This window comes from Gadus morhua, chromosome 3 (assembly GCF_902167405.1).
Source record: "Gadus morhua chromosome 3, gadMor3.0, whole genome shotgun sequence".
In the NCBI taxonomy this organism is placed as follows: domain Eukaryota; kingdom Metazoa; phylum Chordata; class Actinopteri; order Gadiformes; family Gadidae; genus Gadus; species Gadus morhua.
The window spans coordinates 16,698,800-16,725,485 of NC_044050.1; the positions used below are offsets into that span (position 1 = coordinate 16,698,800).

General features: G+C 44.3%; 2 protein-coding genes across 3 annotated transcripts; both read left to right on the forward strand.

Moving 5' to 3' along the window:
• The first annotated feature begins 2,191 nt into the window (after positions 1-2,191).
• Positions 2,192-13,919, forward strand: LOC115540143 (atrophin-1). Of its 2 annotated transcripts, XM_030351169.1 has the most exons (6): positions 2,192-2,608; positions 7,257-7,325; positions 7,635-7,673; positions 8,030-8,177; positions 8,483-8,644; positions 8,981-13,919. In XM_030351169.1, the coding sequence occupies exons 1-6, from the start codon at positions 2,558-2,560 to the stop codon at positions 10,324-10,326; spliced, it is 1,815 nt and encodes a 604-aa protein (XP_030207029.1). In that variant the 5' UTR covers positions 2,192-2,557; the 3' UTR covers positions 10,327-13,919. The 2 variants fall into 2 exon arrangements, with proteins under 2 accessions (XP_030207029.1, XP_030207030.1); XM_030351170.1 differs by lacking the exon at positions 7,635-7,673.
• A 642-nt stretch (positions 13,920-14,561) lies between these two features.
• On the forward strand, positions 14,562-26,574 carry pdcd4a (programmed cell death 4a). Its single transcript, XM_030351171.1, has 11 exons — positions 14,562-14,984; positions 18,545-18,823; positions 19,046-19,143; positions 20,980-21,093; positions 21,638-21,859; positions 22,290-22,387; positions 22,724-22,838; positions 24,155-24,262; positions 24,475-24,585; positions 24,859-24,998; positions 25,356-26,574. The coding sequence occupies exons 1-11, from the start codon at positions 14,939-14,941 to the stop codon at positions 25,405-25,407; spliced, it is 1,383 nt and encodes a 460-aa protein (XP_030207031.1). The 5' UTR covers positions 14,562-14,938; the 3' UTR covers positions 25,408-26,574.
• Positions 26,575-26,686: the final 112 nt, after the last annotated feature.

Sequence of the window (26,686 nt, forward strand, 5' to 3'; positions counted from 1 at the left end):
ATATCGATTGACGTTTACTATGTAGCTGTTCAGTAGACGCTTGAATCCATTTGAATATTTTGAAATCATGCTTGTAGTATTTTTGAGTGAACAGTTTTTAATGGTTTTAACTCACATATTGATCCACAATATGTGTGTTAAGATCTTGATGTGTGGTTCCCATGGTAAAGAACCATAATAACTGTAGCTTTACTGCTTCAGAATACGGTTTTGTCACTAGAACCCTGATTTATCTTTGAGTCTTAATATTTATTTGTCTGATTGTTTTCTTATTCTTTTGCCGTCTGAGAGTCACTCTCCAATGACTTGAAAGAAACACAAACATTCAGGTTTTTATCAGGAAGTTTTGAAATTCCTGTCACTAATATGTTTTTTTCTTTGAACTGCAGTAATTAAATAATTTAAGTAGAGAGACAGAGAGACAGAGAGACATAGAGAGACAGAGACAGAGAAAGAGAGAGAGAGAGAGAGAGAGAGAGAGAGAGAGAGAGAGAGAGAGAGAGAGAGAAAAAAAGAGGAAGGGGAAGGCAGAAGTTATTTTTCAGTGAGGCGTTGCATTATTACAGAGAGAGAGAGAAACTGAGAGAGACAGAGAGAGTCAGGTGGAGAGAAAGAAAGAGAGGGAAATCGAGGGACATAAAGAGAGAGATAGAAAGAGAGAAAGAGCAAGGGCACATCTCTCCTTTCTAATTTGCCTTATATGTATGCTGTCCCTGTATATACACAAGTATATGTGCATATACATGAAATACGGCAAGTCAAATATGTCAAATTAATTAAGTCATTTAGTATGGACACAATCTCAAAAAGTCATCACAGTGCAGTCTCTCTAGCCAATGGAGTGCAGACCTATAGGGACCAATTCCTCCCCCGCAAGACGGAAATATTGTGTTGGTTACACTCATCGCTACTCGCTGGTCTCCACACAATGTAATAATGTCCTCCAACTTTAATTTCCTTATTGAGCTCATATATCAAACCTTTGAACTTTAAGTCTGATGCAAGTTTATCTTTTCTCTACCTGATTGTAAAATGATTGCTCTTAAAAGTTACTTGGATTCACTTTCGGTATGGCTTTTAATGACAGTTCAACAGTTGTATCAAAAAAAAAGGTGCATGTATGCTGTGTTCTGAATCTAATACTTTGAAATAAAGTCTTGGTTTGAAGGAAACCCGACAGTAGTGAATGAATGTATATCTACCTATATTTACATGAGCCATTCACATGGCGAACAGTATAGGCTGTTAGAGGAATCACCAACTGACCTATTGCTACAATACCTTCTTGTGGGAGTCCTGCTTCAGAAACACACCCTGCTCACTATTGTGCCTGGTTAATCTTAACCAGATCAACCAGGTTGTGATTAATGAACAAAAAACCCAAGCTTCCTTCTCAGGAATTTCAAGTAAACAAGAATTAAGATGGGGGCGGGGGAAAGGTCTATCACACACCCATGCACGTGCGCACACACGCACACACGCGCGCGCACACACACACACACACACACACACACACACACACACACGCACACAAACACACACACACACACACACACACTCACACACACACACACACACACACACACACACACACACACACACACACACACACACACATACAGACAGACACCTGCCGTACATAGACATAAGGATGCAGGTATACACACACACAATTTAAAAATAATAATGAGTTCAGTTTATTTCAAAATTATTATTTTAGAATTATTTGTTTGTTTTTCAACCTGACGTCACGGCAAGCGGTAAACATCCATATGAGGTTGTCTACTGCCCTCTAGTGACAAACAAACCCAATAGATGGTTTGTGTGTATAAAACTGGTGGTGCAAACTTCGATGCGGTACAAATCATCCGATATGTAGGCAAACTGCCAGTAACCCTAAACAGTAGACAATTAGATCATCCTTGATCAAATTAATAACTAATTTCGAAAAACTTATTTGAAAAAAACATTGTGGACATTATCACGTTGTAATTGCGGGAGAATCAACCGGCCTGAAACATAAAGGCATTCGACTATTATACTTTCTGATCGCATAGAATAATCCTAATCATTGGATTAATTTACAAAATGTTGGTTTCTGGTGAAATAATATCTTCTGAACGTCGACAGCGTGCTAGAATAAAGTATTAAAACAATCTGCTGCTGTTGCTATGCGTTCTGTCCAATCATGAGCGCTGCTCTCCTTCCCAAGTAGTTTGTGGGCTGGAAACACATGACATCACACATCCCCGTCCTTATCTCCAAAATAGTAGAGCGTACGATTTCGTAAATATAACAAACATCGGGCGAGCGACCGTAGTGACGTTTTCATCGGAATAGTTTCCGGTCTGAGCCAAATAACGTTTTGGGATTGGCGCCTTTTTCCACAGCAGCATCTAGGAGGCTGGCGGGGTTTTTCACGCTCAGGAGGAGGAATGGCGAGAGGGGAGGCCACGGCTGAGGAGTGGGAGAGAGATGGGGGCATAGCAGAATAATAACATCCCGGGTCACGTATCGTACCTTGTTTTGTATTTTGCGCCGGTATCCGTCTCCCGTCATGGATCCAGAGAAAACGCTGACGTTCTGCCTTGGGTTGGAGGCCGAGGAGGTAACACGGTCCATGCATGTCATCTTTGGGAACGCATGATGTCAACAGATGGGCTATGGTTCCTCTAGCTGGGCAACATGCTGCCCCACCTGGCCTGTTGTGTTGACAAACACCATTCAGACTTTTTCAGCTATATTTATATGTCGTCTGTCATTTGTTTGATTGTGAGCAAAGCAACAATTTGGCAGCATAATTTGATTATTAATTGTAGGCCTATAGCTCAACATTTTCGAGACCGCCACATTTCAATGCACTGCAGCAATCGTCTCTCAGCCAGCGTGAAATTGAGCCAATTAGTGGCGCGCCTTCCAAGTATTTTGGTTTTCTTCCTGTCTCTACTATGTAGAGGCGATGTGTGCGTTGTGAAGGGACTGCACTTAAATTAAAGTTACCCCCCCCCCCCCCCCCCCCCCCCCCTCTACTCCGGACCGTGAGGACAAATATCCGTAATGCGCCAGGAAATCACACATTTACGCAGACCACTACATTTAATAGACTCTAATGAAATTGAGTACCACTCCATGTGAAATGCAATATTTATACATTATAATATTGTTTTTTTCACACTCTGCTGTTATACCTTGAGATGGAAATATATATTACCTGTCACAGCTAGACACTGAAAACGGACAAATGTCCTGAGGAACCATCGCAGTAACCAATTGTGGAATGTAATATTTTTTCCTAATGGAAATTTTTGTTTTGAACATAAATAAGGGCAAGTGATAGTCCTGATGAATTGAAAAAGCGTAAGGTCTGCAAGGTTGCGGCGGAAGCTGACCCCTAGGTTTGAACTCGCCTGGTTTGTTGCCAATATAAACATGTATCGGTTTGAAATAGTAGCTAACAAGGAATTGTGTTATTATGAAACATACAACAATATTAAATACACTAAGGAAAGACGTTGCTGGGTCATTCCAAATACTTGGGGAATAAAACTCAACATTAAGCTTTTTAACATCCAGATAATTACACATTTGACAACGGGAAATTCTGAGATGTATCCTATAGAATAAGATGACTTCATTGTTATACCAGATAACCTATACCAGAGTAAGGTACCTGCTCTTTGAATTATCACTTGTTCCTCCTGGTCTTCCAGTTTAAGGTAAATGATCCTCTCCTTCAGAAAAATGCTCTAAAAATGGTTATTATTATTTTTTTCTAACTATCATTTTCACATTCCAATCAGGGCCCCTGACTTCCCACTCGTCTCCTTGAAGAGTAGCGCAGAAGACGGTAGCCCCCTAATCAGTCATAGGGAGCCTGGAACAGGCCCGTAACGCACCCATTAAGGCGTCCACTTGATGCAATCAGTGGTACTGTAGCCGCTGATGAAGAGCACTCCTCTCCCATGCTAATGTTTTTCTTAGCTCCTGCTTTGGAACAAAAACAACCATTTTGTGGGGTGGCAACCAGCTTGTGTGAGGCAAGACTTTTATCCAACCTCTGGGTAACTATAGGACAGAACACGTGCTGGGTGGGTTTGACCAAAGTTAGTTAAGTTAGATTTTTAGTTAGTCAAATAGAGATATTTACTGTCACTGCCTTGCTACTTTTATATTCAATAATAATATTAAAATATTGGTATAACATATATCATTATTAACATGTTATTGTGTAATTCATAAAAAGCGTTATCCCTTGTGCTCAATCAGGGCCGTAGCACCAAATTCTGGGCCCTGTATACAAGAGGTACTGATGGGCCCCCCCCGAATTCCCCCTACCAGCCCCCTGCGCAGAATTGTTGAGGGGGGGTGGGGGGCCTCGGCCTTGGGCCCCCCCATAAATGTGTAACTTATACCCGCAGTCCGGCGGCCCTGAACTAAATAGAGGAGCTGTTGATAAAAACACTGGTTTATTATTCTTTACTGAACTAGCCAAATATTAATTTCGGGAAGTTTTTATGGTATCCATGGCTTATGCTTACTTTTCAAAAAATTTGAAAACCCCCAAACATGTGGCTACAACACAGTTCATTTTGCATATTAGATGTAGCTAGATAAATAGTAAAGTTTCCTTTCTGTCCCTTAATAGTAAAAGCTCAACATGCCTTAATAAAGGACTTGACTTTAAAGGTCTACCAGGCTGTCAAGCTGCGATCAAAGATAACTGTCCATCAGGGTCAGCTGTTAACTCAGTTGCATACCTAGAATGAAAATCAAGTTTGATCCTGTATGTCGGGTAGCTTGCCTCGTTGCTAAAAAGCATGCTAGCTAGTCCACTCACCACCCGATTTCGGTTATCTAATCGTTTTCACAAAAAAAACACATTTCCCACTCGAGTCAATGCCAGGCTAGTTTGAGAGCAAGGTCCATGGCAAATTATCTAGCTAACTTTATACAAACCAGGTGATTGTCACTTAGGTTAACAGTTAGCCCAATAATTACTATATAAATGCAGATGTTGTACACTGTGAAGATCAAACATTGTGCGTTTTAAAATCCAAGTAAATCCGATCACTCAAAATCCCCATCAAATCTGATAGTTTATAAACCTCAGTCAGTCCGATCGCATTAAAAGCCGGAACCAGTCTTGTTGCTCAAAATCCCAAGCCAGTTGGATCGCTTGAAAAGTGAAGCCAGTTCGATTGCTCTTAGACGGGACCCATCAGATCGTTCGAAAACCCACGCCTATCAGTTCGCCTGAAAACCCCAGCCAATCAGATTGCTCAAAATCCCCAGCCAATCAGATCACTCTGAAAGAACACAGCTAATCAGATCGCTCAACATCCCAAACCAAACAGATTGCTCGAAATCCCCAACCAGTCAGGTCACTCAAAGGATAAAAAAAAATCAAAATATGTGCTGTTAAATGCTCTATGTTATAATTTCATTTTATAATAATCATAATGTGTTCAATGTCAAGCTAGAAAGGTTTGATCTGATTCTCTGTCAAGCAAGTCGGCGAGAGTTTATGGGGACACTTTTATGGAAATATATTACACCTTAAAATGTGGATTAGAAAGACATGAAAAGACCTGACGCTGAGACAGAAGATGTAATTCCCTCTTCAATCACATCCTTATTTCAAAGAGCTCACGAATGTCTGTTTGGCAACTTGAGCCCATGAAACTTAACCAAAGCGAGCTTATACTTTCCCTACAAAATTCCCTACAAAAAAGGAATTTTTGATTTTTTTAAGCTTCTTGCTCTAGATAGGTAGGCTGTAGACATTGGGACTTTAGACAGTGTGTGTGTGTGTGTGTGTCTGGTTGGTCTGCATGGTTAACTTACAACAACAATTATAATTGCGATTATTTTATCTGATAATATATTGTGATTTTGATTATAAATTGTGTTTAATAGATTATTGATAAATGAAAATATTCTGCTGTGCCGACTTTGTCCATAAAAATAATTATACAGCAATTTCCGAGGTCAAAAGGGTTATTAATTAATTTTAATATAACGGTGTATAAAATCATAATTTATATAGTTTTTTGAAGCTTTCCCAATTATTAAAATGCTTTGGTGGTTTAGATAAATATGAAATTAATTGTGCAGACCCAGTGTGTTTGCATGCTTGTGTGTGTGTGTGTGTGTGTGTGTGTGTGTGTGTGTGTGTGTGTGTGTGTGTGTGTGTGCGTGTGCGTGTGCGTGTGTGTGTGTGTGTTTGTGTATATAAATTGTCACCCTTGTCCATGCCTGTGTACATGTACGCGTGCTTTGTGTTATCTTCGGTTCACCACCCGGTTAACATCACCAGCGGTTACAGCTAACAAAAGCGTTGAGGTTTCCCTCGATGCAGACTCAACTCAGTGTAGCACACAGAGCAAGCACCCGGGGCTTCTACACTCACATTGTGTGGGTCAGGGGCCCCTGCTCCGATAGCACAGAGAGGAGCATTTTCCCTCTCTCTCTCTCTCTCTCTCTCTCTTCCTCTCTCTCTCTCTCTTCCTCTCTCTCTCTCTCTCCCTCTCTCTCTCTCTCTCTCTCTCTCTCTCTCTCTCTCTCTCTCTCTCTCTCTCTCTCTCTCTCTCTCTCTCTCTCTCTCTCTCTGATGGATGTGCAGAGTAACACGCGGGCGTGACGGCTGGTTGAAGTCGGAGGTGAGGAGGACGACAATGAGGCACTTGTGCTCGGCACTACTGAGGCCAAATGAAAGTCCCTTCATGGGAATCACGTGGGCTCCATAACTCAGCCTTTATCAGCCACATCCTCATCACCCTCTTCCTCTCTTTATTCTTGGTCTTCTACTCCTTCTCCTTCTCCTCCTTCGTTTCCTCTCCCTTTCTTCACAGGACACTTTCCATCCAGTCTCCCCCGGAGCTCAGAATATCGTCTTTTGGTTAAAACAACAGGCCATTGTATAGACTAGTATGCGTCTTATTACGTCTAATGTGTTGATCTTGGGCTCTTTCACACACAGTTGTCAATTAAGCACCTTCCATTTCTGCAGCCCTCCCATCTTGTTCCATTGAATCACTCTACCCTCGCTCTCTCTCTACCTGTCTTTACCTCTCTCTACCTCTCTCTACCTCTCTCTCTCTACCTCTCTCTCTACCTCTCTCTCAATCACTTGCACACACTCAATCTTTGGTATTTACCGTGCCCTTAACCCCTTGACATTTCTTTCCATTTTGAAATGTCAGCCATATAAACGGCAGCTTTCCCCTGCATGTGTGTGTGTGCTTTGTGTTCCCCAGATGACCATGTCCCTGCAGGACTTGGATGGCACCGAGTCTTCCACTACGGCGCACCGTTCTGCAACGCCGGTACAGGCTTGATTAGGGACATTTTACATGCAATGCAGTTTAAAATACAATACAATTGCAACACAATTACAATACAATTAAAATAAACGACAATAGCTTCTTATTATGTTATTTTTTTATTATTATTTTAATTTTTACCATTACCGACGAATGTCAGGTACAACTTTTTTATTTCTTTATTTAAAGAATAGTTTAAATAAAACCGAGTGTAATGATTAGGATTAATGTCAATTAATTTGGTTACTTCCCTACTTCAAGCTATTCTTGCAATGGCATGGATATGTTGTAATGTCGCGTTTCTTTCACTAGGTGGTGACATTTCACGAGAATTCTGGCAACCAACCCGTAGTCAGTCCTAAAGAGTCTTCCACTACGGCGCACCGTTCACTATTCACCGCCAGTACAGGCTTGATTAGGGACATTTTACATGCATTGCAGTTTAAAATACAATACAATTGCAACACAGTTACAATACAATTACAATACTTTAAAATAAACGACAATAGCTTCTTATTATGTTATTTTTTTATTATTATTTTCATTTTTACCATTACCAACGAATGTGAGGTACAACTTTTTTTTAAATTTAATTAAAGAATAGTTTCAATAAAACCGAGTGTAATGATTAGGATTCATGTCAATTAATTTGGTTACTATTCTTGCAATGGCATAGATATATTGTAATGTCGCGTTTCTTTCTCTAGGTGGTGACATTTCACGGGAATTCTGGCAACCAACCCGTAGTCAGTCCTAAATACTGTCCCGGGGTGAACAACAAGCCCGGCTACCTCTGTGAAACGGGCCATTGCTGTGGAGAGACCGGCTGCTGCACCTACTATTATGAACTGTGGTGTAGGTCACATTTAAATGCGCTTCAAACACCAAGTGACTATCTATTTCCTAAGCTTCTATGCGCAAATAGCTGAAACGTTTGTGTTTGTTTTAATGCTTATAGTTATAACATTTGAAGTTTTAAAGATTTAGATTGAATTAGCATTTTTCCAAAGTTACCAAACCAGCAAAATATATGGTTGATGTACTTTTCATCCTGCGAGAGATATATATATCTAGAAAAAACGAAAGCTATGCTACTGTTACAGCAGAGAGTTTGGGAGCAGGCTGAAGCTAAGCTCTGTTCTGTGTGCCGGCCACTGCAGGGTTCTGGCTGCTGTCGACCGTGGTGATCCTGTTCAGCTGTTTCTGTGCGTACCGGCACCGCTGGGCCAAGCTGAGGCTCCAGCACCAGCAGAGACAGAGAGAAATCAACCTGATCGCCTACAACGGCGCCTGCAACTACCCAACCTCCATGCTGGACCTAAGTATGAACACAGCACCTCATATCACTGTAGTCCGAGGGATTTGTGATAGTCGTCAGCGGAAGTCAGTTGACGTCAGTTGACAAATGTTTTGGAAGTCAACCTTAAAGTATGTTTAAAAGCTGTTAAAATATTTCTTTTCAGCGAAGCATTAAAGAAAATACCGGTTAGTAGCTTTTTGATAAAAGCTTCTGCTAAATGAAAAGAAGGTGCAGAAAGTGAACAAATAGCCAAATAATAAAGAGCCGGCCAAAGCTTGTAACCTCTGTATTTAAGGAGGTTTAGTGGAACCGACCTCAGCGGATATTTGTTTTTGACCTGACCAATGCCCTGCCGTAGGCTTCCTGGCTTCCTTCAAACTTCCGTCGTACGAGGAGGTGGCCGCTCAGCCCTGCACCCCTCCTCCCCCCTACAGCTCCGTCTTCGCCCTGCGAGGAGGAGGAGGAGGAGGAGGAGGCGGGAGTGGAGGAGGTGCCCTAGGAGGCCCTAGCTCCTCCTACGCCCACGACCACCACCACCACCACCACCCCCACCCCCCCTGCCCTCCGTACCCCTACCCCGGCCCCTACCCTCCTACCCACGGCCCCTACCCCCTCAGCCAGTGGCCGTACCCGCCCAGCCAGGCCCCCAGCCACACCCCTTACCCCCCCAGCCACGGCCGCACCCCCGCCAGGAGCGCCATGACCTCCTCCCAAAGCTCCGATAACTACACCAGCTGCTCCTGCGAGTCCTGCTCCATCACCTCCCCTTCCAGCAACTCCTTCTCCGTGCAGGTGACGGACGAGACCTACGACAGCAGCCGCGGCTCCACCCCCGGGGACGGCGCCGACCGGGCCGTCGCCATCGCCATGACGACCAGGCCCGGGCGTTCGGCGCCTCTCCCGCCCGACCCGTTCCCCGGCGCCGCCCCCGAAGGCGGGCCGCCCCGAGCCGCTAACAGCGCGGGGCGCCCGTTTCCCGTGCTCTCCCTGAACCCCCCACGCCCGCCCCACCCACCCCGCTTCCCCCTCCCACCCCTCATCCTCTCCCCCACCCTGGCCCCGCCCTCCTCCCCCCCCCCCCCGCCGGCCCCCTCCTCTGTGTCTCCTCCGGCCCGTCCGCTGGTCGTGTCTGACCCGCTGGGGGCGCTGGGGGCCGGCCGGGGGTGCGGGACGGGGGGCTCCACCCCCGGCCTCCCCCCGCCACCCTTACCCTTCCCCAAACACGCCCTCTTCTCCTCCAGCGTGGCGTTCTTTGAGCACCAGCGCTACGACGCCGAGCGCAAACAGCAAGTGGCCTCGCAGAGGGGGATGGAGGAAGAACACCGAGGGGGGGGAGGAGAGGAAGATGATCTGGAGGACGACGATGATGAGGACGAAGATGACGAAGACCACTTCCGCCACCGCAGGCTGACGGGCGACTCGGGTATCGAGGTGTGCCGCTGCCACATCAAGCGGACGGAAGGGGACGAGCCCGCGGTGGAGAAGGGGGGAGGCGGTAACCGGGGGAAACGAGGTGGAGGAGGAGGAGGGGGGGCGCTGGGATACGGGGAGGGGGCAGAGGAGGTCCTGCACGACAGCGTGGACTGTTCCCTCCGTGCTCAAGCGGCGGCAGGTCGGCGCCCGTATCAGCGAGCGGAGGCGACTGCGACCTCTGGGCTGCCCCACAAGGCGGGCAAGGTCACCGTCACCGTGGAAACGTCATGAGCTGGAGGTCTGGCGACAGGATTCATCCGAATTGAGGTACCGCAAAATCCCAGCGACAGTCGGGACGGTTTACCTGCGGGGCCTAGCAGCACCTTCTGCTTTTCAGGAACAGAGGGTCAAAGGCTCATAGGTGCCCAGCCTGCAAAAATTGCTTGAATTGAAAGGCTGAATTAGAAGGTGTTAGCATGTTGCTAACGTTGACTGGAGATGGGTGGGTAATATGGAAGTGGGTTTTTACTTGCTGTTTTTTTTTTTTCAATGAAAGTTAGACTTTTCTTTCCCAGATAGACCGGTTTCTGTAAGGAAATGGCTTCGGGGTCACTTTTTATATCCGTTTTCTCCATTTTGTATCTTCAATTCACTGCAAGTAAGGAAGACGACGTATGCACACACATACAACACGTATACAGAATCACACTCCACACACATGCGTACATTTTCTTTTATGATTTACTTTCCAAACTTCTCTGTCTTTGAATCCAGCTGAGCATGTGTCTGCCCAGTCACTAGCAGATTAATTTACTTGATTAATCCTTGCAGTTTGAAACCCATTGCTATTGAAAAGTCGGTTTATTGTATTATAACGAGGCTAGATGGACTGTTGTTTAAGCAAAATAAACCTTTCTTTGAAACATATAGATAGAGATTACACATGATCTGTTGAGGATGAAGGGAAGACTGTTAATGTGTAGTTATGAATTGTACAACAGAAATACTTTCTAGATTTATTTATCATTGGTTGCATTGACTGTTGACCACATTGAGGGTTCCAATATTTTTAAATGTACTTATTCGTTTTATAAATCACTGCCAAATTGTGCAGTTCCACAACGTGTTTTCATGGTGATTAGAGACATAATTTATTGGTTCTGTGAATTATGGCATTAATAAGCATTTTGCCTTTAACAAATATTTTGTTTACTATCGCCCATATACAACTTTTGGTTTGGTAGTGACACTACGCTATCAGGTCAGCTTTAGGTTGCTTTTCTTTTTTATTTCAGAGGCAATAATGAAAGCACTTACGGGAGAGAAACAACAACTCTACATATTTAAAGTACATGTCTTTAGCACACTGTGTCTTTCCTCCCTCATTCAAGATGGCCGAACTGAAAAGAAAGACTAAACAAAACAAAAGATCTACTTGGGTGACAGAGCTTTATAACGGAACTACAATCCCTCTTCGTTTTGACTGTTATTCAAACGTATTGTGTCAAAGTTACCTTTGTAATAGCTTAGTTAGGGGATCTTCAACCTAATCTCAACTCTTTAAGAGCCCCTCCCCCTCCACCGTGATGATGGACTGTTTTTGTGAGGCAGGAACTGTTTATAAAGCGGGCATTCTTAGCGCGGCTTTCACCCACATATACCACATGAATGTATATGCATTTGCAATGACAAGAAGAGAGACTGTTTACGATCAAACTTGTTTGGCATGTGAAATCTTCACAGAGGATACTCGGAAAGCCATCCTGACTGTGCTTATTGTGATCTTTTTCGTAGGATTATGTTTCACGGAAGACAAAGTGGTCTGATCTACCATGTACTTGTGGTCATGCTCTTAACATATGAAACATGATTGATATCTTTTTTTGTTTAAGAACTTAGCTGATTGATTTCCACAGGTAAAACGTGCAGACAATGAAATTGTAAAAAAAGAGCATTCGTGTTACAATATTTAATGTGGCTCCTTGAAAACAAACATACATGCAGCGTCTCACTTTGCTGAAGAACATTTTGTGTTTGTGATTTCTTTGAGTGGGTTGCAAAGTATGCCGAGGCCATATTAAGGAATCACAATTTGCCTGGAGCTTACCTCTCACCTTCCTATCGTTAGTTTCTACGGCACCTGGATTTTTCTTTATTCTGGAAAATATATAGTTTAAGTCGAGGGCCGGATGTGAAAATGTGTCCAGACGGAAGAGGCAGATATTTAAGAGACACTGATGTCCCAATCAAGGTGAATATAGCCTGAAACATACAGGCTAATATTCTTCTGATTTCCACTGCTACTTCACTACTGTACATTTTTGTATAAAAGAAATAGATAAATATCAAGTATCACAACAATCCCTTTTTTCTCATTGGGTTGGGCTTTTAAAAGTATATTGTCTCTTGCAGTATGTATATTGTGCCTAGAAGATAATATATTTTGCGTTGGACATCATGTCATCATTGTGCTGCTATGTATGTGTCTCCCGTTTGGCTGTATGTACTTGTATACCAAAAATTTACTTTTGTTTTCCTATTAACACTTAAGCAGTCTCTTTATAAAATATTCTCAGTACAAAGTACACACACGAGACTTGCAGAACTAGTATTTAGCAATAGAATAGTAATCACACCTTTTTCCCTTGTTCAAGTGAGCATTTGACAAAAAGAAAAGGACTTGTGAAAAGCGGTTGTGAAAATGAGTTTACCTCGTAATACTGCCCTGTATTTGGCAAAGGGCATGGCTCATTGAATGTACGTGGCTCTTTATTTGGCATTGACAACAGCTCATTGTTCTCTGGTTAGGTGGAAGCAGACTTTATCTGTCCCCGATCTGATACTGAGTTTGCCCAGTAAGACACTTGAGCCAAAGTAGTTTGTTCTCTCTTGCCTTTTCTAGCAGCTAAGTGTGTGTGTGTGTGTGTGTGTGTGTGTGTGTGTGTGTGTGTGTGTGTGTGTGTGTGTGTGTGTGTGTGTGTGTGTGTGTGTGTGTGTGTGTGTGTGTGTGTGTGCGCGCGTCCATGATCTCCCCTTTCATTACTACCGACAGGCCAAGGCCCAATGTAAGACTGTTACCTCGCTAAGAAATGACTGCAAAGGACTGTTGACTCAACTTTTTTCCAGATCGTATTTATTCTATATTTGTACTATCTCATTTTAAAATCGTAAAACATAAATCAGTTTGTTTAGGTGAACAAGGGAAAAAAATTAAGATAAAACCCCATTTCGGACAGGACATGGCCTACTTTTTATATTTTTTCCATGTAGAAATTAACATTTCTGTTCGCTTACATGAATTGCAAGTGAGCAGTAGACTCTTTAGCAGCATCTTACGTGGTTGTGGAATAGTTTAAAGTAATATTAGCGAACATGTGGCGTACATTGAGGGTATCCTATTGTGCAATTATGACTTCTGCTCTTATCCGTGTAGCATACATGTATAAGAGGAAAGAAATTAGTGGTTTGATATTAAAAACAATTGCAGCTTATTATGAGGCCAAAGGTGATTATTGTTGGTGTTAGTTAACATGATAATATTTATCAGCGTTGATATCTAAACCTGGGCCTTTTTCAATAGTATGTCAGAACAGAAGAAAATATCCCATTGTACATTTGTTTTTCTTGTTGTGTATTGTACTGGAAATCCTGATGCATATTCTACTGTAAATGCTCACAGATAAATACATTCACTTTATTGGTGCCTAGTTGCTTGCACCCATCATGTCTTTTTGATATAGCTGTGTTGTAACGGTTGATTTGGCATTTTTAAATGAATATTTTCTTGATTTTGGGTTATCCACTGTATTACATAAACATTTGCATCTCTTTATTCAACCGAGACTTTGGATCCTGTGTCAAAAAATAAAAGGTACCTCGTGCTATCCCTTTGATTTACTGAATAATTGTTTTCAACAATAATGGGAAACGTAGGAGGTGAGAAAGCATTACACCGTAGCGCTACGTCGATCACATCAAGTCAGTGCACGCGTCGTCCTTTCTGTTCGGTTGGGCCGATCGGACAAGATTGATGTAGGGGGCGGGGACAACACAGCTCAATAACACGTTTGTCAGTTTGTTGGTCCTCCTCCCTTTGGTCAACTTAATATGTAGGCGTACTGTAAATGGTCCCCTAGACCTAGACGCCATCGCGGGTACTACTAAAAACCAGCGACTACAATAAACATTTGGAGTTCGGCTTCTAACCATCAGAAATATATAATGTTGTACAAGAATAATGCATCTAATGGCTTGCTTCGTTTATCTATGTTAACAATAGGGCCACCATTAGCATTGAAGTTACGCTTAACCACGTTTTTAACAATTGCTTTTAAGAGTGAGCCATAAAAAAACAAAGTTGTCAACATCGTATATCTGCCATTGACATAGTTGTTTTTAATCTTCTGCATGCCATGGATTGCTGCTCTGTGGTTGGTTAGCGTGGACGGCACCTGCCCCCTGTATTAACCAATCCCAGCCAGCGCTGTGTCCACGTGACTCCGCCTCGACTCAGGCTACTTCCAAAGTTAAAAACAGACTTTGTTTATCTTGCAGGCTGCTCGTTGAAATGTGCTTCGATTAGCCATTTTCTTTCAAGCTGGTTGTTTTGACCGAATATTTCGAACACTGCGACTGGAGTGTTATAGTATTCATTTGCATGCCATTTTGTATCGATTTTTTCTAGTGTTACATTATATTGTCATTGTATCATTGCGTGAGCAAAAGAACAAGAATACGACGTCGAGTAGGGCTTATATTTAGCACGCGTTTTGTCCAAATATAAATTTAAGATACCATTTTAGGTATTGTTTGTTGAATTTTTCATTCGCTAAACCCGTCGGGATCGCAGCTATTTGACAGAACGTGCAATAAAAAATAAACAAACAAGCCTTTACAGAGCGCCATGGCGACCGAAGTGGAGACTTGGTCCACCGCTCAGCAACACGAGGGTGAGTTATCATTACTAATAACCCAGTGCTTATTGATCGTCTCGATGATGATCTCATGCAAAGGCGTCGAAGGACACATTGTAATGGGGTTGTGTGAATACGGTTGCGTTCTGCAGTCCATTGTCCAAGAAAGGGATGGGCTCCGATACATCCATGCTCCATGTGCTCTGAAGCCCCCCGTAGCCCTCTGCGTCGTCAGCTGCAAATCTGGACCATGCCGTCTGCTTCCTCCACTTAGATACTATTTTATGCTACTATATTTGTGAGTGCAGTATTTTGATAGTCTTTTAAAATGGTGCATACCTATACGACAAGATTAATGCGCGGACTGTATTTGATTGGTCGAAAACAGCAGTCACTTCCGCTCCGACGTGTGATTTGTATGTGTACCATTTTTAATGTGGTGCACGGAGATTCTCACGGTTTTTGTTCCCCTTTTTATAAATTGGGCGAGTGTTTAAATAAAGGCATGCCATATATGTTTGCTTGGCTTGCATGTCGTGGTGGAGCATTCGTATCTGCTCTTAGCCATATTTCTGCAGACTATTTCCACTGAGTACAATGGTGACGTAAGCATGCACTACTCTTTACCTTTTGGACCAATAGAAATGCGCCAAATTGTAATGTTGTTGTGTTTTTGCAAGTTACATAATGTGTCTTTGCTTTGAATACAGTAAGCAACCAAACGAAAGAGTAGACAATTGGCATGCTTTCTAAGATATACATTTTTGTTTTATTTTATTTTGCTCCAAATCATACATTCACTCTGTACAGCATGTACTCATACACTCCATTCGCCTGTTCGCATAAAGCTCAATAAGGTCTAGATTAATTTATGGTTACGGATATATTCAACCTGTCTCTCTATTGCCACATAAAAAAAGTTTGTCTATTGGCCAGCAAAATTATATTACTTTATCCAGTATTTCTAAAGCTAACACTCTTAAACGCCATGTATCCTGCCTGCTGTTAAAAAAAAAAAAAGTGAACTTGTTTGTGTTCTTTCTGGAATATCAGAATCTGCTGGGCCTAGGCCTTAAGTGCGTCTTTGAAACTCCTTAGATAAACATCAAGAGGAAAGCTATATGGACTGGCCTTAATGCCATAAATGTCGGGCCTGGTTTCCTCATGGCCTGCTGACTAAACAGAATGCTACAGTCTGCATGTTGCTCTGCTGTCGGCCCAGCAGCCCCACTGCTTACAAACACACAGCGCAACACACACACAGCGTACTTGGTGTCCGTCTTCATGTTTGGGATCAGAATGTGCAGACCAGTCGCCATGTGCGCCTGTACTCATTGTACATTGTGGAAGTGGCTCGTTGGTGGAGTGTTTTTGACTAAGGCCACACTCCTCTACTGTACCTTTACTGCACCGCATAGTTACTCTGTTTACTGTTTGTTTTTCAGTTATTCAGCCTAAAAGTTTTCGCAGTTCACCAAAAGCACATTTATTCCAAGGTTAACAAGATGAATCCCAAACTCTATTTTAGAATTTATAAAAGCTATATGTATCAGATTCATAATGACTGTTGAAAAAACTTGGCACCACACCCATCTCTGCCCTATGGCTACCAGAGATCAGTACAGTTTGTATTCCCTTCCATGTGCTTCTATATTGCTCAATTTGCAGGGCTGTGTGTGTGTGTGTGTGTGTGTGTGTGTGTGTGTGTGTGTGTGTGTGTGTGTGTGTGTGTGTGTGTGTGTGTGTGTGTGTGTGTGTGTGTGTGTGTGTGTGTGTGTGTGTGTGTGTGTGTGTGTGTGTAAACGGAGCACTCCTCAGACAAAATAAGCCATGTTCCTCTATTCTGGGCCAAAAGACTACACACTACTACTAATAAATCAACTTCTGTAAATATAGGTGGTCATGAGGGATACAACCTACACATCTAAGGAAAGCCTTTACTCTAGGAAACTAGCTCCACAAGTCTAGCAGCCTTGTGTCATACATCGAGCAACATATGGCTGCTCAACTTACTGTTGACTTACACTATGCCTTTTTTAAACTCGCTATGCTCGGCCTTGTTTTCCTATAGTTTCGCAATCTCTTGCCTTCACCCTCAGCCTTGACTTTCTTTTTCTTTTTTTCTCCTCTCGCTGGCCTGCATCTAAGCTTGGAGCGCGGCCATTGGCCAGTCCCTAACTTACTGCTCTGGCGGGGTCGTGGCATATAGCCTTAGTGAGGGAGAGGGAGTGGCGCCCGAGAGGAGTCCATTGGACACGTGCTCACTTGTTTACAGCAGAGCGGCTGGTGACTGGTTGTCCCAGTGCTACAACAGGTTAAATCTGGGCTGTAAGCCCACACCGCACCAACTTGCCTTTCCTTCGGCTGCCTGTTTGTATTCCTCACAGAGAACTGCGCTCATGCAAACTGTGGCCGTCGTAGAATTTCTCCTTTTTAGACCCTACCACAATCATGCAACAGTCCACGGGGTGTTGCATAATACTTGTTGTATGGAAGACGTAACCAAAGAGAATAACTGAATAGGCCTAGACCATTGCTTGTGTATGAAGGCAGCAACTGTCAAGCTTGGCAGACACACCGGAGTATGGATACACTGAATATTCCTTACACGACTTGCCAGTATTTTGTCCTCTGTGCCCCCCCCTCCTCTCTCCACCGCCTACGGTACAGTACAGTCATGTGACTCGAGTGAGTGCCCACGGCAGCCATATCAGGCAGAGCATCGACTTCCTCCGCTGGTACGGGCGAAGAGCACACGAAAACGGGCTGAAGAGAATAAAAAATGATCCCTGCAGTCAGCAAGTTTTGTGTGCTGCTCTCCCACGCACGGGGCCATCTGTGGCATGCCAACGGGCTCTGATGTGGTTGCTACTTGCTACCCTCTATGTGAAGGCTGCGTGTCTTTGGGTGTCTTCAGCAACCTTTCTTAAGTACCTGATTGTTGGTTAAGATGGTAAAAAGTATGGTTTGTCTAAATGAGTTCCTGTTTGTACACATGGCAACCGTTTTAAGGTGTTTCGGCTGAGAGATTATTAGATGAGACTGGCCGCCAAGTGTTGCCTTGTGAAATGCGAGTCTGCAGATAGTGGTTAATGCAATACTAGCAACGTGTACAGCCAACATGCTTTGTACCACCTCATCCAAGAACAGAGCTTTTGGAAAATATTGTTTGGTGCACATCTCGTTTACTAGTCGGTAGGTCGGTCATTCATTTAAACAATGAATGACCCAATCAACAGTTTCTTAAGCATTTGGTGGAGGTTAAAACCATATCTCCTTTCGAAAACAAAATACCTGAATAGGAGAAGAGGTTTACTGGCTGTTGCACAGTGCGTGTGTTTCGTGTTGTGTCTTGTTGTTCTTGAGGTTTAGTTGATGATGATGCTGTTGGCTTCATACCATAAATGCAGCCAATTATACGGATTATAAAGAAATTTACTTGGGCTGATATAAACTGTCCATCGCTGTTCTCTCCAAGAGGGTCATCTTATAATTATTTTATCTACTCCGTTTCCCATGGGGGATTAAATCCATTGGTTGACCATGTGAGCTAAAGGGGGCGTGTCCTTTGTGGTTTCCTCTCGTCCAATCACCAGGCGTGTTTGCCCTGGACGGTGACATGGCGGGCTACGACGATGACCTGAACGACTGCGAGGTCAACGGCAACTGGACGCCCCAGGAGAAGGCCCTCCACGAGGCCCGTCTGAAGGCCAAGGCCAAGCGCCGGCTGCGCAAGTCTTCGTCCCGCAACTCCACCAGCGACTCGCTGTCGGAGTCGGGGGAGCTGCTGCCCGGCGGGGACAGCCCCAAGGGGAAGGTCAACGCCAACGACCGCAAGTCGCGCACCGGCAAAGGACGGGGCCTGCCCAAAAAAGGTCTGTTTTAGGAAAGAAAAATATAAAGATGGTTAAAAGGTGCTCATTAACAACGTGCGGCAAATGGGATCTGCTTAGGATTGCTTTTCCTCGATTTAATCATATTGGTTCTAATGTTAACTTGCATTTGTAGAACATTTCACTAAACCCATGTACAAAGACCGTGATTCTGAGGCAGGTCCACGTGAGAGACTATTGCCTGACCGGCTGTTTGCCTGCCAGGTGGGGCCGGTGGGAAAGGAGTGTGGGGGGCCGCAGGGATGGTTTATGAGGTGGAGGAGCCCGACGCAAAGGACCCCAACTACGACGAAGTGGCACAGGTCAGTACACGCTGTCCGTCTCCTCGTCTGTCTGTCTGTCTCACTCGCTGTGCGCCGGGTTCGCCAGGAAGAAAGTCGAGTGGAGGGGAAAGTGCTTCTGTTCTGAGAGAGAGGCGGGCGATGGCGTAGGGCCGTATCCTACGATCTGACCATAGGAGTCAAACTGTCAAACTGTGTTTTACAAGAAATGATCACGGGGGATCACAAAGAGACGCGTGACATGTTGAATCTAAGGAGAAGCCTACAACTTAAAATGTTGATTTGCGTACTCGGTAGAAACAGTAGAAATGCAACCAAAAGAAAGTCTCTAGTCCGCTCAAGCTCAGCGACGGTGATATTCAACGCGGAACGACCGGGTCAATCTGCGGCCAAATTCTAGTGGTGTTCACTGAAAACTGAGGCGCCCAAACAATGGGGGATGAAGAGAGGCGACGGCCGGTCCGGTCCCAGCAGGTGACCACGCCGGAGCCACGGTGACCTGGACTGCTGAATCTGCAGTGCCTTGCACCCTTTCACAGCTCAATTATACGCACACCAGCGTGCACAACAAAAACCAATCACTACAGAGTAATGAGGAGTGTGTGTGTGTGTGTGTGTGTGTGTGTGTGTGTGTGTGTGTGTGTGTGTGTGTGTGTGTGTGTGTGTGTGTGTGTGTCCCCTGTCCCAGTGGAGACGAGAGGGCCTCACGTCGCAACTGACGTTAGTCCACACACAGAAAACAAACAAACACGCATACGCTCTCTGTTCTGATGAACTACGCGCCAAGCTGCCCTCTGTTCCTGAATAGCGGAGTCTCACACAAAACCCAATTGTTCGCTCTATTTATGGACGCAGGGCCCAGACAGTGGACAGAAGCCCCTCCCCCCCCCCCCCCCCCCCCCCCATAGTCACTCTAATGGGATGGTCTATTCTGCTAGTGTATACTCGCCACTCAGATCGCCGTGTCCCCCACACAATCAGTGTTATGACCTTCTGAGGCGCTAATCAAGCCAGAGTGCAAGGTGCTGTTGAGGCTTTTTAGTCACACATCGAGAGTGTGGACTCTGGCTGTCCGTGGGTATAGAGTGACTGGTCAGGCCGTCCCACTTGATATCAAACAGTCTTGGGTCATTCAGTTTCTTTCCAAAGTCCCTTGGTTCCAGTGTCACTTTAGGTAAACAGCCGTGGGTGGCCAAGGGGAGACGCCCTGCGCAAAACCAAACACCCAAAAGTCTTTTAGGATGGAATAGGAGTTGAGTTGTGTAATCGCAGTACAACCAAATTCATACATCAACTGAATCCACTTGGGGAGGCATAAACAACTGCTAGTGAGCAAAGCAGTGTGTTTATCATTTATTAATGTCTTGCTCAGCCCGACGCTGCTCATTTTCTCATAGCCGAGGCTCGGTTCTTTTTATAGAGGGAACTGGAAAAGTGAGGTGTGTGCGAGGGCTCTTTTGTTCTTGGAGTGACACTGGTGTTTATTATGAAGTGGTGCATATTTGTGAGGTGTGCACACACGTGTTGCATCAGAGCACCCAATCATCCGTTCTATTCTGCAGGGAAGAAATATTTCTGTTTTGGAGCCCCCCCTGAGTTGATTTTTCCCAATTTCCCTCAAGTTAATAATGATCTACATCATATGGTTGGTTCTGTATCCCTTTATACTTCCAGTGTGCAATTAATGAATCCTCTGCAAATTAAAATATGAAAATAATGTTCTCGATTTATACAATAATAATGAGTGTCTGCACATGTTAATATACACGCAAGGTTTTTCGACCAGATGAGAGAAGCGCATGTAACTTAATTGTAAATCGAGTCTTAAAGCCTGTTTGTGTCTGTCTCTCTAAACAGGGTGACACAGTGTACGCCACGGTGGTGCCGGAGTTGGATGAAAAGCTGCTGGAGAAGACGGTGAACCCCATTGTCAAGGAGTACTTTGAACACGGAGACACTAAAGAAGTCCAGGTAATGTGAAGCGACCCCCACGCACTTTTCATGAGAAGGGTTTTGCCATCCAGAGGCTATATGCATAGCTGACTAGATCCGTGGTTCTAATCCTTTTTTGGTCTGTGACACTATTTTGGGTTCAGAATATTTTGGTGACCCCCAGATCTCTTTGATTTCTGTTCATCTCTTCTTCCACACATCATTTTAACCAAATCAACCTCCCATATTGGTATCAGGCACGGTTGGGGTACATTGCTCTAGTCTAGATGTATACTCTAGCTAGCAAATTATCAACCTACAGACCATGTGCCTGATATTGCTGTTTGTCAGAATGAGCGAAACAACGCAGCCATCACAGCTACTCATTTGAATGTCTTTCCCGATGTAAAAATCATCTTTCCCCTGATAATCCTGTGTGTGTGTGTGTGTGTGTGTGTGTGTGTGTGTGTGTGTGTGTGTGTGTGTGTGTGTGTGTGTGTGTGTGTGTGTGTGTGTGTGTGTGTGTGTGTGTGTGTGTGTGTGTGTGTGTGTGTGTGTGTTGTCTCGGTCTCCTTCCCCCAAGGCTTTGTTGAAGGGCCTAAACCTGGGTGCTCACAAGTTCGAGTTCTCCTCCCTGGCGCTGTGCCTCTCCCTGGAGGGCAAGGCCAGCCACCGCGAGCTCACGTCCCGCCTGCTGTCCGACCTGTTGGGCAAGGAGCTGTCCCAGGCCGACATGGCCCGCGCCTTCGACAAGATGCTGAAGGAGCTGCCTGAGCTCATCCTGGACACCCCTGAGGCCCCCAAGGTAGGCAGCAGGACCAGGGGAAGAAAACACAGGGAGGCAACGGCGCCATCTGTGGTGAATCCGGCAATAGATACGACAGCTGTCAAATGGGCTAGACATGGGTGTCGGGTGATTCTTACTGCCATGTGGACATGATACTAGTGGGACCAATCAGAAGATACTGTAATGGCAATGTTGTGTGTGTGTGTGGATTTGAGTAATATTTTGCTGGTAGAATAAATGAAATCTCCTCAAAACTATTTTAATTGAGGGGGAGGCCAGGAAAACACAGCCTGCAAGTACATACACCTTTTTTGGCACATTTGTACTTGTTTTTAACTCCTATTCTATTTGTAACATAATGTTTGCTGTTGCTGGAAGTGCAATCTCCTGAGGGAACCTTCCCGATTGATAAAAAGACATGATGAGACTGGTGTGTTTTGTGCCACAGATGTTGGGACAGTTCCTGGCCCGAGCCATAGCGGACCACGTGCTGCCTATGGCGTTCCTCGACTGCTACAAGGGCAAGGTGGACTGTGTCCACGCCAGGTAAGGGAAACAATAACATCATCGCTCATTTATTTTCATTCTTTTTATACAGTGAGTAATACAGTACGTCAATGGTGTTCGGCTGGCGTTGGCTCTATCATACTTCTGGATGGACACTCCCACTTGGAATGTCACCGGTTGATAAGTTTAAGAAATGGCTTGGCATTACCACCCAGCCCCACTCCTGGTGGTCAAATAGGGCCCCTATTTGACCACAAATAGGGGCCCTATTTGACCACCAAACAGAGCATCACATTTTCCAGGTGTGCGTGTGTGGCTAGAATCGTTTTTAGTTTATTTTTTCCACTCACGCTTCTGCTGATGCCGTCTGTCCAGGGCGGCGTTGGACCGCGCTGCCGTGCTGCTGTCCATGAAGCGGGAGATAGTACGGCTAGACAACGTTTGGGGTGTGGGCGGTGGGCTGCGGCCGGTCAAGCATCTCGTCAAGGAGGTGAGCCCCTCGCCTGGCACAGTACCACAATGGACGCTTGGCTTTAATCATACATGGTTGAGGAAGACTTGGCTTGGAAGAATGATTGCTAATGAAGGGGTCGGGTATAGGGTGGCAAATTGTGTTTTTAAAAGCGCCTCGGTTTCGGGCCACAAAGTATCGTGAACATTGAGGGAACCCTCATGGGGATAGTATTGACACTGAATCTTTTGGCCCTCGGATACCAAATGCATTCAGGGTAAATGTGTGTAAAAGTGTGGGTCATGCTCATTCAGCAGAAATTGACCGGGATGTTGGATCTTCGAAACAAAAGGGAGGAGCACCCTATTTATGTGGCCCCACAACATCAAACTAACACGCACACACAACACAACATACCTAATTAGTTACGGTAATATACACCCATAATTAGCGATGATAATACACCAGCAAGGCAGGGTTATATTGACGTATTGGGAGCATACTCCTCGCCTTTTTTTAAATGACTCAATATTTTGTACAACCTCGGGAGTTTAAAGTGTGGTTTGTTTTGGAGTAGAGGCATGAGACCTCTTTCAAATCTCTATCGTCGTCTCGGTCTTCTTCCTCTTTTAGCTTGTCTAGTCTCTCGCTAGCTTAAATGCATAAAGCCAACGTGAGTTAAGAGGCCATGCAAAAATAAGAGTCTCTCATTAAACGTTCACGTAAAAGTTCAACCCTGTAGTTATGTCTGCTGTGCTGTGTTTCTGTGAATAACATGTTGGGAAGAGATAGCTCTTCAGCTCTCCGTGCCCAGTACGGCTAGTATCTGTAAGATAAACTAATGATTCTGACATAGCCATGATTGTGTTGTTGAAATCGTTTTATGACATCTAAGGCATCATGGATAACTGATCTTTTATGGCATACAAGTTGTCAACGATAAAGGGGCACTTACTGGTCTGCAAATGTTTTTTCGCAACATAGCATGACTTTCCGGGCTCCGAATAAATAAAGTTTGCTGAAATGGTATGTCATTATACCTCCAATGCGAGATAATTTTGTATGCATGACTGCCATTCACCAAAAATATGTAAATCCAAGATGGCAGTCAGCTGGAGGTTGCCTCAATCTGCTGCCTTCTCTTATCCTGTAGCGTGTCAGAGATTGCACACATTTTACATATGAACTTTACTTTGACTGAACACTGTTTCCTACACACACTGTGTGTGTGTGTGTGTGTGTGTGTGTGTGTGTGTGTGTGTGTGTGTGTGTGTGTGTGTGTGTGTGTGTGTGTGTGTGTGTGTGTGTGTGTGTGTGTGTGTGTGTGTGTGTGTGTGTGTGTGTGTTCTCTCCAGATGATTCTCCTGTTGAAGGAGTACCTGGTGTCTGGGGAGGTGTCGGAGGCAGAGCGATGCCTCAAGGACCTGGAAGTTCCCCACTTCCACCACGAGCTAGTCTACGAGGTGTGTGTACAAGCTAGACCCGAACAACAGTAAACCACAAACTAGCATTGTCAACACTGCCACCTTGTGGTCAAACGGCCAATCGACATTCAATGGAATTTATTTTTAATTTGCTAATGTAAATGAGTTACACATTAAATCTTGTTAAAAATGGATATTTGAATGAAAACATCATGTGTTTATATTTTATGCTTGTTTGCATTGCCTTTCAGGCTATAGTGATGGTGCTGGAGTCCAAAGGGGACACCGCCATCCATATGATGATGAAGCTCCTGCAGTCCTTCTGGAAGTCGGGCCTCATCACCGTGGACCAGATGAACCGGGTCAGTTCGGGTTTTTAAAAAAAACTGTGGTGGGAAACGAATTGTAGCGGGCTAGGATGTTGAGGCAGCCAGCAAGATTGCATACCTACAGATACCCTGTAGGTATCCTTGAGCAAGATGCCCCCTACCCCTGCCTTCTCCCTGAAGACATTCTACCTGTATTCACTTTAAAGTCGCTTTGGATAAACGACTTGATTTTACTATTAAACATTATGTTCTGTTAACAACCCTGTTGTAGTGATGCAGGTTTCCTTCTCGCTGTGCGGGTTTCAGGGTTTCCAGCGTGTGTACGACGAGCTGCCAGAGATCTGCCTGGACGTCCCCCACGCCCACTCCATCATGGAGACCTTCGTGGATCTGTGTTACCAGGAGTCTGTCATCACCAAACATCTCAGAGACACCTGTCCATCAAGGTGAGCGGCACTCACCAACCGCTAGGGGAAAGCAAACCCCAGAACACCAGTTACTGTGACAGAGTATTAGTTTTCTACTTGCCTGTCCAATCGTCGGACATCAACATTGTGTCAATGACCTCGTCATTTGTTGAATTTTATTGGATTCAAATGCCATGTATTTGCACCAAAATGTATTAATTTACAAAGTTTATCAAGAATACCATAAAATAGCCGCATACATTGGTTTTCCATTGTGGGCCTTTTTCGGGTCTGATATTTATCAGATATACCCAGTTGACTGCTCAGACGGTTTGCCAACAGCCAACGGTCCTCACTGCATTAACTGATTATGCTTCGTCTTTTTCTACCCACCAGAGGTCGAAAGCGTTTTGTCAGCGAGGGAGACGGGGGATTGGTCAAGAACTGATGAAGAGCAGAGCGGGAGGAGCAAGGGAGAAGGCACACGGCGCATCACTCCCTCACTCTTCGATCCACTCCACTCATCTCGTTATCTGAATCTGCCCGTTCACCGGCCTGCTAGTTTACCTTGCTGTACCTTTTGTTGTCAACTCCACACATTCACACCAGCATCGGAACGTAGGAGAGAGTAGACGACATGAGGCCGAGGAAGCCCAGTTCCCTTCATCTGTTGATTTCAATAAAAATTGTAAAAAGTATTCATGACTGCCGGAGGTTAACTTAAACTGTTAAGGTTAGGTTTTTCTGCGCCTTAGGCTTTGTACAATACCCGGAAGGATTTGATTTCAGACAGGGTAAGGTGGGCACGTTGGTTCCTTCAGGGTGCGTTTTTATTTTATTTTTTCATTAATTTGGTGCTTTGAGTCTTTCTCGTGCTCTACCTTGGAATTTGTACGTCCCTGTTAATAATTTGGATTCTGATTGTATTGCAGAACGAAAAGCACTTAGAAAAGCATATAGTACTTCGTAGCAGAGCTCAGCAACAGGCAGCACCCAGTCTTCAATTATTCGGCTGCAAATGTATGATTTCAATCTAAAGTACATGCTTTCATTTGTCTATTTGTTGTTGTACTGGGATTTTTCTTTTGCAGGGTTTTCTCTGTTCCTTGTCCCTGTCGCAGCATATTAAGGCCCCTTGTTCCAAATGAAAAGCACTCGACAAAAAAAAGCATTTTGTGTACCGTTTCAATATTCATATGATACTCTGTTCAGGGCATCTGAACTGGCCCTTTGCTTCGCCAGGGGAGTAAGTCAATTGGGGTTGGTTCTTTTTGTAAATTGGAAATCCGTAACCTGTGATTGACTATTGTAATAGGCACTTAACTAGGCAGGCGTATGGAGATGTCACACAGTGTTAGGAAATTCTGAAACCCCAATGAATGGCTAATCTTAGGTTTGGTATCTGGTTGTCCTGGTCTTAAAAGGAATGTTAAAGTTCTACTAAAAGTGTTGATAAAAACTACGCCCTGGTTTATATCTTGCTATGGAGACTTTGTTGATGTATGTTCCAGACTGTGTTTATACAGTGTTTGTGGGTATAATTTCACATGTTGACCAAAGTAAGGGATATGGAACACAATATATTGCATTCATTAAAAAAATATCTAAAATGTAACTTCTTTGTCCATCTTATTCTTTATTAAACGGTTTATTTGCTGGGAAAATATCATGCAAATTTGACGAATCGTTACAATGTCGAAGTGAAATGAATAACGTATTAATATAAG